This window comes from Pygocentrus nattereri, chromosome 12, assembly GCF_015220715.1.
Source record: "Pygocentrus nattereri isolate fPygNat1 chromosome 12, fPygNat1.pri, whole genome shotgun sequence".
NCBI lineage: Eukaryota > Metazoa > Chordata > Actinopteri > Characiformes > Serrasalmidae > Pygocentrus > Pygocentrus nattereri.
Genome location: NC_051222.1, coordinates 34544713 through 34558672, shown reverse-complemented (window position 1 = coordinate 34558672; position 13960 = coordinate 34544713). Strand labels below are relative to the sequence as shown.

Below are 13960 nucleotides of genomic sequence, written 5' to 3'. Positions count from 1 at the left end.
CGTTTTGGGGATGTGGAGACCTCTCTGGTGAAAATGGGGTTGTGCTTCGGACCCCTTCCGAAAGCGGTGCGCGCAAAGAGACCTCGGTCAAAACGTGGAGAAGGGCGTGTCGTCTGAGCACGTGAGTGATTTACTTCTGCCCAACACTATAATGTTGATTTGGGGTTTGAAACGTATGTGACGTACACATAAAGACGTACGGCACGGTCCTAAAAACTAGACATTTAAACGATCATGTCATGTGACGCACAGCCGTGCACGTTTACCGTGGTTGACTCAGTAACTCTACTTCTTTCAATTTTCACAAAAAAAACGTACACGTGTTATTTATCTGTGCCGAAGCGGCAGCAGGGGGAGGAAATTTGATCTAACGGTTGATTAGAGGAGAGTGGATGCTGTTCTCTGTCAGGTACAATCAGCAATCCCACAAAATACACTGATGATGAAGACTGGTGACGAACGCTAGATGTTTATCCAGCATCACATTAAAGCTTCATTTTCATGCCCATGCAAACGTCTAGTGTGTAAGTGTGTGTTCAGTACTCACCAGTTTAACACACACTATAAATGGAGGAGACGCATCTCTGAAGTGCAGTACAGGAATCTTAGGCTTTGGTCTCTCCTGTCAGAAAAAAAACAGTTTAAAAATATAAACATATACATTACAAATAGATAAAGCATTATATATATATATATACAGTGCATCCGGAAAGTATTCACAGCGCTTCACTTTTTCCACATTTTGTTTTGTTACAGCCTTATTCCAAATTGAATTAAATTAATCTTTTTCCTCTAAATTCTACACAAAATACCCCATTGTGACCATGTGAAAAACGTTTTCTCGAGAGTTTTGAAAATTTATTAAAATTAAAAAACAAAGAAATCATATTTACATAAGTATTCACAGCCTTTGCTTAATACTTTGTAGAACCACCTTTGGCAGCAACTACAGCCTCAAGTCTTTTTGAATATGATGCCACAAGCTTGGCACACCTATCTTTAGGCAGTTTTGCCCATTCTTCTTTGCAGTACCTCTGAAGCTCCATCAGGTTGGATGGGAGACGTCTGTGCACAGCCATTTTCAGATCTCTCCAGAGATGTTCAATCGGATTCAAGTCTGGGCTCTGGCTGGGCCACTCCAGGACATTCACAGAGTGGTCCTGAAGCCACTGCTTTGAGATCTTGGCTGTGTGCTTCGGATCGTTGTCCTGCTGAAAAATGAACCGTCGCCCCAGTCTGAGGTCAAGAGCGCTCTGGAGCAGGTTTTTATCCAGGATGTCTCTGTACATTGCGGCATTCATCTTTCCCTCTATCCTGACTAGTCTGCCAGTTCCTGCTGCTGAGAAACATCCCCATAGCATGATGCTGCCACCACCATGCTTGACTGTAGGGATGGTATTGGCCTCGTGATGAGCAGTGCCTGGTTTCCTCCAAACATGACGCCTGGCATTCACACCAAAGAGTTCAATCTTTGTCTCATCAGACCAGAGAATTTTGTTTCTCATGGTCTGAGAGTCCTTCAGGTGCCTTTTTGCAAATTCCAGACGGGCTGCCTTGTGCCTTTTACTAAGGAGTGGCTTTCGCCTGGCCACTCTGCCATACAGGCCTGATTGGTGGATTGCTGCAGAGATGGTTGTCCTTCTGCAAGGTTCTCCTCTCTCCACGGAGGAACGCTGGAGCTCTGACAGAGTGATCATTGGGTTCTTGGTCACCTCCCTGACCAAGGCCCTTCTCCCCCGATCGCTCAATTTAGACGGCCGGCCAGCTCTAGGAAGAGTCCTGGTGGTTCCGAACTTCTTCCATTTACGAATGATGGAGGCCACTGTGCTCATTGGGACCTTCAACGCAGCAGTAATTTTTCTGTATCCTTCCCCAGATTTGTGCCTCGAGACAATTTTGTCTCGGAGGTCTACAGACAATTCCTTTGACTTCATGCTTGGTGTTTGCGCTCTGACATGCAGTCAACTGTGGGACCTTATATAGACAGGTGTGTGCCTTTCCAAATCATGTCCAATCAACCACAGGTGGACTCCATTTAAGCTGTAGAAACATCTCAAGGATGATCAGTGGAAACAGGATGCACCTGAGCTCAATTTTGAGCTTCATGGCAAAGGCTGTGAATACTTATGTAAATATGATTTCTTTGTTTTTTAATTTTAATACATTTTCAAAACTCTCGAGAAAACTTTTTTCACATGGTCACAATGGGGTATTTTGTGTAGAATTTTGAGGAAAAAGATTAATATAATTAAATTTGGAATAAGGCTGTAACAAAACAAAATGTGGAAAAAGTGAAGCGCTGTGAATACTTTCCGGATGCACTGTATATATATATATATATATATATATATATATATATATATATATATATATATATATAATAGTACCCATGGTCGTATATATTGTGTGCAAATTTCATGATGAATGGACCAACAGAAACGACCCAAAATGACTTGGAGAAAAGTTTTACATTAAAATATGTTTTTTTTTCGTCTCCTGTAAAGTTACCACTATATACGTCGCCTCATATCTCCAGTTTTATCACATCATTTGAAAACACCTGTTGCCTTTTACATTGTGTGTGAATTTCATGATGGATGAACCAAAAGAAACGTCCCACGTTACTTGGAGAAAAGTCTGGTTCCATTGACTTACATTAAAAGTATGTTTTTTCCTTCTCCTTTAAAATGATCATTTTGGAGATACAAGGTTTTGTTCTGGCAACAGCAATATACAGCTCACACTGGACATACATCATATAAGTACTTACATATTTCTAATACATATAAGGCATATTACTGTGACACACACACACACACACACACACACACACACACACACACACACACATATATATAAAAGGTTCAACTGACAACCATTAATTTTTCAGCGTAGTTCTAAAATGTGATTCATTATTTGTTGAACACAGTCAGAAAACCTCTCAGAACAACGTACGTGTTGCCAGATATGTGAATAATCTTGTGCTAACATGAAAAACGCTGCCAGCATAAACAAACTGAAATCACTGATAAGTGACTATTACACAACCAGCCAAGAAAAAGAAGTGAAAGTGAGTAAATGAAGCGAGGAGAGTGTTGGTGAAGAGAGGAGGTCTGCACGAGGTTAAACAACTGCCGTAGCTGAGATAATAGCACAATATTATTACTTATTATCCCCTTTAAAATGATGGTTCATGGTTCATAAGTGGCTTGCGGGGTCAGAATAAAACCTCGTATCTCCACGATGGTCACTTTCCAGGAGAAGAAAAAAAAACCCAAGTTTTTCCCAAGTCATTTTGGGCCGTTTCTTTTGGTGCATTGGTCATGAAGACCAACAGGTATTTTCAAATTATATCAAAAACTGAAAAAAGACAAAAAATGTGCATCCAAGGACTTTTTGTGGCAGCAGCGATGTTCCGTATGTGTGACGCTGTGCGTTTGTGTGTGATATTTACCTTGGACTCCTCATACGTGTAGAAGCCCTTCTTGATCTTGTTCTCATCCACATCGCAGAAAGCTTTGACCTGTCACGCCCACACAGAGATGAGATGAGCTCAGCGTTAAACTGTCACAGACACAGTTCTGGATCCATCTGATACAGAGGAACACTAATAGCTGCCATGGCAACGGGGAAAATAAACACTGCCACTTTCAAGAGTCCAACTGCAGATCCAGACCAGCAGCACAGTGGAAAACGCCAACAGCTGCAGTGCGGCAATAAAACATCATGAATCTCCAGCCCTGAACGGCGTGAAACAGTTCAGAGGCAAAAGTGACACAAAATCCTGAATCTGTATGTAAATAATGAAACACACGATCACCATAGCAGCAACAACTGACATGGGCAACTAATATCAACATCATTATCATCACAATCTCAACAGTTGAGGCCAAGTTTTTACGGCCAATACATTTAACCATCATTGGGCGCTGTAGTAAACTATTCCAACGCCACCTTGTGGCCAATTAATACACCATTTTATTAAGGAGCTGAATTGAACCTTACAGACTACAGAATGTAAATAAGAATGATTATCATTTGTACTGGAACCGGCACCACTGAAGTGGCCACATCTGTAAGTTTTCCCTGGCCTTAACTCGTCCGCCAAACTTTGTTTTTATCCATTTTCCAAGCCACTTCTCCGTCAGGGTGGTGGGGGGTGGTGGAGCCTATCCCAGCAGTCATCGGGCAGAAGGCAGGATACACCCTGAACAAGTTGCCAGTCCATCGCAGGGCAGACAGACAGACACGGACAGTTACTCAAATCCAGGGGCAATTTAGCATGTCCAATTGGCCTGACTGCATGTCTTTGGACTGTGGGAGGAAACCCGGAGAACCCGGAGGAAACCCACGCAGACACGGGGAGAACATGCAGACTCGGTCACCCGGCCGGGGAATCGAACCCAGACCCTCCTGTTCAATAGAGACCATCATCTCTATTGGATTTGTAATGTTATGTTAGCACCTTCCATCTGATTTGTAGTCATTGTTCCACTAGGCTACCACTTATGGTCGATCTAAGCTAGATACATGCACCAGAAGCATATAAGAGTAGAGCTCTGCAGGAATCTGCTCCTACAGGAAACCTATTTAGACCAATATAATAAAACCACTCCTCGTACCTTCTTCTGATTGGTTGGATTTAAGCTGCGGTACAGTTTCCGTCCTTGTTTCCCAGCATTCCATATGGTGAAGGAATCCCATTGGTTGAGGACTCGCTCCTGAAGGAAGTCCACTCGCAGAGTCCAGATGGTTTCCCTGTAGGCAAACCACAAGTTAGACCAACATACATACATAGAAACACTGTGGAAAAAAAACAAAAAAAAAACAACAAAAGTACTTTATAATGTTCATATGATCCACACAGTCACTCTGACAGACTGTAATACACTACAGGAAGCGTAGGGGGCGATACGGCTTCTACTGTTTCATTTAAAAAGCCTCTATAATGATCATATGATCCACACAGTCGCTCTGACAGACTGTAATACACTACAGGAAGCGTAGGGGGCGATACGGCTTCTACTGTTTCATTTAAAAAGCTCTATAATGTTCATATGATCCACACAGTCGCTCTGACAGACTGTAATACACTACAGGAAGCGTAGGGGGCGATATGGCTTCTACTGTTTCATTTAAAAAGCTCTATAATGTTCATATGATCCACACAGTCGCTCTGACAGACTGTAATACACTACAGGAAGCGTAGGGGGCGATACGGCTTCTACTGTTTCATTTAAAAAGCTCTATAATGTTCATATGATCCACACAGTCGCTCTGACAGACTGTAATACACTACAGGAAGCGTAGGGGGCGATACGGCTTCTACTGTTTCATTTAAAAAGCTCTATAATGTTCATTATGATCCACACAGTCGCTCTGACAGACTGTAATACACTACAGGAAGCGTAGGGGGCGATACGACTTCTACTGTTTCATTTAAAAAGCTCTATAATGTTCATATGATCCACACAGTCACTCTGACAGACTGTAATACACTACAGGAAGCGTAGGGGGCGATACGGCTTCTACTGTTTCATTTAAAAAGCTCTATAATGTTCATATGATCCACACAGTCACTCTGACAGACTGTAATACACTACAGGAAGCGTAGGGGGCGATACGGCTTCTACTGTTTCATTTAAAAAGCTCTATAATGTTCATATGATCCACACAGTCGCTCTGACAGACTGTAATACACTACAGGAAGCGTAGGGGGCGATACGGCTTCTACTGTTTCATTTAAAAAGCTCTATAATGTTCATATGATCCACACAGTCACTCTGACAGACTGTAATACTCTACAGGAAGCGTAGGGGGCGATACGGCTTCTACTGTTTCATTTAAAAAGCTCTATAATGTTCATATGATCCACACAGTCGCTCTGACAGACTGTAATACACTACAGGAAGCGTAGGGGGCGATACGGCTTCTACTGTTTCATTTAAAAAGCTCTATAATGTTCATATGATCCACACAGTCACTCTGACAGACTGTAATACTCTACAGGAAGCGTAGGGGGCGATACGGCTTCTACTGTTTCATTTAAAAAGCTCTATAATGTTCATATGATCCACACAGTCGCTCTGACAGACTGTAATACACTACAGGAAGCGTAGGGGGCGATACGGCTTCTACTGTTTCATTTAAAAAGCTCTATAATGTTCATATGATCCACACAGTCGCTCTGACAGACTGTAATACACTACAGGAAGCGTAGGGGGCGATACGGCTTCTACTGTTTCATTTAAAAAGCCCTATAATGTTCATATGATCCACACAGTCACTCTGACAGACTGTAATACACTACAGGAAGCGTAGGGGGCGATACGGCTTCTACTGTTTCATTTAAAAAGCTCTATAATGTTCATATGATCCACACAGTCGCTCTGACAGACTGTAATACACTACAGGAAGCGTAGGGGGCGATACGGCTTCTACTGTTTCATTTAAAAAGCTCTATAATGTTCATATGATCCACACAGTCACTCTGACAGACTGTAATACACTACAGGAAGCGTAGGGGGCGATACGGCTTCTACTGTTTCATTTAAAAAGCTCTATAATGTTCATATGATCCACAAGGTCATTTTGACAGACTGTAATATGCTACAAGAAATGTAGGGGGCGATACGGCTTCTACTGTTTCATTTAAAAAGCTCTATAATGTTCATATGATCCACACAGTCACTCTGACAGACTGTAATACACTACAGGAAGCGTAGGGGGCGATATGAATCGGGACACCAAGTTCTTCAATTATTTTTCTACCACACAATGCCGTTCATTCACAGTAGTTGCCTAGCACCATAATAACGTGGTGCATTACAACAAAATACAAGTATAAGTGCAAAAATGTGGATGTACATTGAAAATTATACAAAAATGTACACATTTGCGTGTGGTTCAGCCAATTATTTGCATCCCTGTCACAATTCCAGGCTTTCTTGACCCTGCACAGAGCTTTTGCCAACCAAAGCAAGCAGTCCATTATCATTATATAGACACGTTTTCGCAGAAAGTCCATTCTGTGGACAGAGAACAACTGAAACACTGGCTAAAACCACTGCAGCGGAAACCCAACACTTCAGTCTTCTGCACTACTGAAGAGCAGTGCAAAGGCAGGAAGGAAGGATGAGAAGAGGAAAGAGAAAGAGAGCTGGATGGAAAAGGAAGGCCTGTCTCTGTGTATTTAAAGAACTTCCTCTGTCTTTCTACACAGTGAATATGTTAAATACACACAAAAGTACAGACAACGTTCAGGCTCTGGCGGCTGTTTTTAGCAAAGTTAATGTCAATGTTTATAGATAACAGTGTGTCATACAATATCACAACCTGCATAGAAGAATTTGAGATTATTTGAAGAACAATTCCACCAAATTTCTGTATAATTCAGCGATTCATGTGAAAACAAAGCCATTTACTCTAGTCTGTTGTGAAATCCAGCATTCTAGATTCAGAACTGCTCACAGTGGTGGTGATGGGAACCAGATGTCTGATAAGTTTAACGCCTCTAAAAGCTCCCTCACAGAAAGTTATAACATGAAATGCTTATGAATGTGCAGCTTGATGCCAGAGACATTCTTTTATGGTATTTTTGAGATTAGCTTTTGGCCTAAAACATATGTTTTACATCTATTTAAGGTGGAGGGGTGTGTGCAGGGTGTTGTGAGGCAAACTAGTCCCCAAAGAAAGCACATTTTTCAGATGTTACCATCATCAACATTCCATATAAAAGCTCAGAAGACACGTGTAGGTTCTCTGGTGGTTCTGGACAGTAAATAAAATGTCTATATTTGTGTTGTAGTCATGGCGACCACTGGTTCCCATCTCCACCACTGCAAAGACATCCAGGCCTCTTTAATCAACCATTTCACACCAAACCACTTTGAATGACTTCACCACTGCATTATGTAAAAAAAATGTGAAACAAAAAAATTCAACTTTGAACAAGTCAACATGGTTTGAGGTGAGTGTGCGACGATCGAGGCATGGCGTTAGCATCACGCTAATTGGTGCAATATATGCTTCCATTAATTCTTAGCCACTTTAGCTCCTGTGCTAAAGGTAAAGAGGCAAACTTCACTCACTCAACATGTCTTTAAGTGACACCTTTGATGGACTACATTTAAGAAGATTGGTGTAAATTACATTTTTGTCTCAAACTATCACTTTAAACCTCAGAACAAGCACACACATTTGTAACGGGAGAGCATGTCTAACTGAAGTCATCCAGATGATGCACATTTGACAGGCTGCAGTGGAGATGCCGCTCATTCCGAGGTCCAGAAAACAGGAAGATTCCAGACATTCCGAAAGGAATGAGAGACACACATCCCCTGAACCTCAGTTAGGAAGTCAGAGAGAGAGAGAGAGAGACAGAGAGAGAAAGAGAGAGAGAGAAGTAAAAATGATTTAACGTGTCTATACATTTAACGCGTCAAGAAACTGCGGAAAGGGCAGACTCTAAACTTTCAGCCCAGATTATAATTATCTGTGTAAGATATTTTATTATGAATATAATTTGTTGAAAATTCATTGTCGTGTATAGAACTTTGTTTTGCAAAAAGAAAAATGTTTACATCATAAATCCTTTAGATTTCTGCCTGTTTTTGTCATTTTTTTGTCATCAAAACAAACAAAATGTCATTTAAAGCAAATTAATTTTAAGTCCGGCACCAACACCGCAACCCACTCCTGCATATCGCCCAGGGTGGAGGTCCACAAGCAGAAGAGGGGCAAGCTCGGAGTGTAAGGGGGAGCGAGGAGGCGGACGCACACGCTGAGATAAGCGAGATTTATTATGGGCAAATCCAGGGTCGTGGTCAAAACAGTCCAGGGTCAATGAGCCGACACGGACAGAATGAGGGTAAGACATGATGACAACAACCAGAACCAACACAAACAAAGACCAGGTACAACGATACAAGGATACAAAGACTGGCAAACACAAGGGGCAAACACAGGGCTTAAATACACAGAACAATGAGGGACAGGTGAAAACAATCAGGGTCGGAGTTACAAAACCAAAACACAAGCACATGGACAGGACTGGGAGGGGCCAACCGTGACACGGAGGTAAGCCGAGCTAGGCTAGTGGCTAGCCCACACAAATCGCCCATCCCCACCATGGTATTGGCCTACATACGCTCACTGGACAACAAACTGGACTACATACCCCTGCTACGCACAACCCAGAAGTCTGTGAGAGACTGTTGTGTGTTAATGTTCACAGAAACATGGCTCAGCAGCAACACCCCGGACCATGCCATTCAGCTCAACCGGCTAACATGCTATCGAGTGGACCGAGCTCTTGTTGAATGAGGCAAGACCCGCTGCGGGGGGACTATGTGTTTACATCAATGATGCCTGGTGTCGTGGCACTGCTGTGGTCTGCAAACACTGCTCACCACAAGTGAAGTTTATGGCTATTAAGTGCAGACCATTCTACATCCGAGGGAATTTACTGCCGTTATAATGATCCCTAATAACCCCTCCGAGCTCCAAAAGCAACAATAGGAGTGAGGCACTGAATGTGCTGTATCGACACATCAAGTCTAACCTGAAATCTTATCTTTTCACACTTGCCCATAACCTCCCTCATGCCTTCAATGCCTTCTGCTATGCTCCTTCATGTGATCTCCCATATACTGCCTTGTCTTTTTGTTTGTATTATTGTACTTGTTGTCTGTGTTAAGTGTGTTATCTATGTACTTTGAATTGTAAGCGTCCTTGGGTCCTTGAAAAAGCGCTATATAAAAATAAAGAATTATTATTAATTATATCAACACATAGACTTTCCAACACGGGGGGGGGAACACACTGGACCATGTTTACACCACTCAGAGAGAAGCTTACAAGGCCATTCCCCTCTCCTACCTTGGTGCCTCTGACCACATCACTGTTATGCTAATGCCACCGTACAGACCACTGGTTAAAGTCACCAAAGCAGTTCGACATCTGAACATTGAGAAGGTAAAGGAGGTCGTTGTGGACTTAAGGAGAACGTGCACCCAGCATGGTCCTCTGACCATCAACAGTGCTGCTGTGGAGAGGGTGAACAGCACCAAGTTCCTCTGCATACAGTGGACATCTCCTGGGCCAACAACACAGCTTCAATGGCCAGAAGGGCTCATCAGCGCATCTACTTCCTCCGCAAACTGAGAAGAGCCAGAGCCCCAGCCCCCAACGTGTGCACCTTCTACAGAGGAACCCTCAAGAGCATCCTGACCAGCTGCATCACCATGTGGTATGGTGCAGCACCGTGTCCTGCCACAAGACACTCCAGCGCATCGTGAGAGCTGCTGAGAAGATCGTTGGTACCTCCTCCCCTCTGTCCAAGAGATATACAGCTCCCATCCCACCCGGAAAGCCCTCTGCATGGCAGGCGATCACACTCACCCACTACACAGCTTCTTCAGCCTGCTGCTGTCAGGGAGGAGACTGCAGAGTCTCCGGGACAGGACCAGCAGACTGGGGGACAGCTTCATCCACCAGGCAATCAGTTTGGACCAAAAAAGGTTCCTGACCCAATGAGGGGAGCGTTCAGTCGCCTGTCGCTGCGACATTTTTATATTGTGGTCATATAAAAATGAACATATGCTATTGCAGCACTGTTTAAAGTGAACACTTTAGCTTTATGAGCACTTCTTCACTAAATTACCAGTCTTTTTCAGCACCCATCCAGCGGTGCCCCTCTCCTCACGCTGGGGCTGAATCTCACATCTCAAACCTCAAATCTGCTCCCTACATAGTGCACTACTTAGAATATAATACTGGATCCTTCAGCCCAAAGGCCCGAAATACAGCTATGAAACAGTCATTTGGGTCTCAGACACATCCACACTGGATAAATGAAGCACTGTTTGGCTGTAGAGGCTAGAATGACTAAATTTCATATCTAGAACACTATTTAGGGAGTACAGAGGCGTTTGGGATTCAAGCTTGTGATGTTAATGATGGAGCTTTTTAGGCTGCTGGCTCTTTTAGCCTGCTGGCTAGCTGACCAGCCCAGTTCTAGTTAAGAACATAAGTTGTCAGCCCCTCCGTTTATGCACTCGGAGCAGCATTGCAGCATTACAGTCAAAGATTATTCCACTAAAAGCACAAGGGTTTTTCATGATGTGGTGCAGTGATACAATCAGATTTATAGCAGCTTTATGTATTTGCGGGATGTTAATGTATGAATTCAGTAAGTCAAAGTAACCGAGCAAATATCGGATTATACTTGAAGAACTGCATGATGTAAGTTGAATGTAGATGCAAGTGATTCAGGAACCACCGAATATTAGTATCCAGTAGAATATAATTCATTTCATTATGTAATTACACTCAAATGATTAGACTGTAAAATGACCGTGACACCTCTACATGTGTTTACAGGTTCTTTCATTGCTTCCGTCTCTTTTACTGAGTTAATAAAACTCAGCAAGTGTTTTCCACTGTGTGTGTTTTCATGCTGAACTTATCTGATGTTACTTGAAAAGATGATGAAAAAGGGAGTGTGTGATTTTTCAGTAATCGGCTCCAGAGAAACAGATGTGTAATGCTCTCACTCACACACACACCCTCTGACACACACACACACACAAACACACACACCCACCCTCTGACACACACACACACACATGCAAACCCTCTGACACACACAAACACAAACACACACACCCACCCTCTGACACACACACACACACACACACACGCAAACCCTCTGACATGCACACACACACTCACACACACACCCTCTGACACACACACACACACGCAAACCCTCTGACATGCACACACACACTCACACACACACCCTCTGACACACACACACACACACACACACACACACCTAAACACACACACACACACACACCCTCTGACACACACACACGCACACACACACACACACTCACACACACACCCTCTGACACACACACACACACACACACAAACACACACACGCAAACCCACTGACGCGCACACACACACACACAACAATAAAACGAACTGCGTTGGTTTGTGCCCATTATCAGTGAGTCAGTGCGGGTGACCAAACATGTTTTCGTTCTTGTTCTGTCATTCTTTGACTCACCCCCCCCCCCCCCACACACACACACTCACACACTCGGTGGGGGGCGGTTGAGTGTTGAGTTTCTAGCTGGCAAACTCAGATTAACTGTGGAAAATCAATAATGAGCATGAAAACCTTCATCATCCCACCAGTTTCCCAACAGGGACAGAGAGACGCAGGGAATGGGGAGAGGAGGGAAAACTGAGGGAGAGAGATACAGATGCAGGCGGAGAAGAGGACAGAATGATGTTATCAAATGACTCAGTGGATATGAACATTAGCTGGACTAAAATGTAAAGGCCAATCCAGCTGTGTTGATTTATCATGCGGAGACACAGGCAGTCACTAAATCGGCTTTTCAGCTGATGCACAAAAATCATTCACAGCGTTCAGTGTGAGTCAACGTGAAGACGGTACCAGATAACTGGAATTTTGTCAGCACAGCAACGATAGACAGACAGACAGAGGGTGTATGTGTGTGTGTCTGCGTGTGCATGTGTGTGTGTGTGTGTGTGTGTGTGTGTGTGTGTGTGTGTGTGTGTATGTGCGTGTGCATGTGTGTGTGTGTGTGCGCGTGCATGTGTGTGTGTGTGTGTGTGTGTGTGTGTATGTGCGTGTGTGTTTGTGTATGTGCGTGTGCATGTGTGTGTGTGTGTGTGTGTGTGTGTGTATGTGTGTATGTGCGTGTGTGTTTGTGTATGTGCGTGTGCATGTGTGTGTGTGTGTGTGTGTGTGTGTGTGCGCGTGCGTTGTGCTTACTCCAGTACGGAGTGTGTTGCGGCGTTCTGGTGGTAACGATAGACCATCAAACACTCGTCCACTCTGATCACAGAGCCACCCAGACGGAGAGACTGATAGAAAAAAAGAAGATCTTCTGGAACCCCCTGAGAGAGAGAGAGAGAGAGAGAGAGAGAGAGACAGAGAGAGAGAGAGAGAGAGAGACAGAGAGAGAGAGAGGACAGAGAGAGAGAGACAGAGAGAGAGAGAGAGAGAGAGAGAGAGAGAGAGAGAGAGAGAGAGACAGAGAGAGAGAGAGAGAGAGAGAGAGAGAGAGACAGAGAGAGAGAGAGAGAGACAGAGAGAGAGAGAGAGAGAGAGAGAGAGAGAGGGAGAGAGAGAGAGGGAGAGAGAGAGATCAATACAAACATAAATGAGTTATTATTATTATTCCCATAATAAGACAGTCTGTGGGCTTTTATTTGTTTTCATTTGTTTCATTTATTCTTTTTTCCTCTTCATGACAGTCATCACTATTAGGTTTGGACATTCCATTCATTGTGTTGGCAACAGTTCATTATGATTCATGCCAACAAAGCCATTAAAACTTCAAATAAACTAAAAACCAGATTACAGAACGATTAACAGAAGAGGAGAGAGAGAAAAACAGAGTCAGGGGGACAGAGACAGAGGGAGAGAGAGAGAGAGAGAGAGAGAGAGAGAGAGAGAGAGAGAGAGAAGGTGCTATTTAGATTAAAGATAGCATGATTGACTGACCTTCCCTCCTTCATCAAATGGGCCAACTTTCAGGAACCAGTCCCGAGAGCAGAACCAGGTTGGCATGACGACCGTCGGGCCGTGTGAGGTGTACACCTGCAACAAAAAGAAAAGCATGACCATAAACACACATACACATGTATTACAATACGACCCCCACACATGCAGAGTCATCACGTATCTAACAGAGCACAGCTCACTGATTATACACAGTTTAATAAGACAGAAAGCTTCCTCTGACACACATGAAGATCCACTGCATCGTTTAGAACTGCTGATAATACATCACTGAACAGCTCAACACGCTTGGAGAACACACTCTGACTGTTCTAACACAGCTTAACAACAAACGGTCTTAAACACTGGAACTGCCAATTCACCCTTTAACCCTGAAGGTTGGCACAT

At 43.5% G+C, this 13960-nt stretch overlaps 1 protein-coding gene across 1 annotated transcript in view; it reads right to left on the bottom strand.

The window, feature by feature from the left end:
* The window catches only part of b3gntl1 (UDP-GlcNAc:betaGal beta-1,3-N-acetylglucosaminyltransferase-like 1), a 52617-nt gene that overhangs the window by 3442 nt on the left and 35215 nt on the right, over positions 1–13960 (bottom strand). The window contains exons 8-12 of the mRNA XM_037543771.1: positions 13556–13651; positions 12821–12945; positions 4623–4758; positions 3455–3523; positions 548–622 (exon numbers count right to left, since the gene is read on the bottom strand). Coding sequence (XP_037399668.1) covers positions 548–622; positions 3455–3523; positions 4623–4758; positions 12821–12945; positions 13556–13651 — 501 coding nt within the window. The remainder of the gene's footprint in view (positions 1–547; positions 623–3454; positions 3524–4622; positions 4759–12820; positions 12946–13555; positions 13652–13960) is intronic.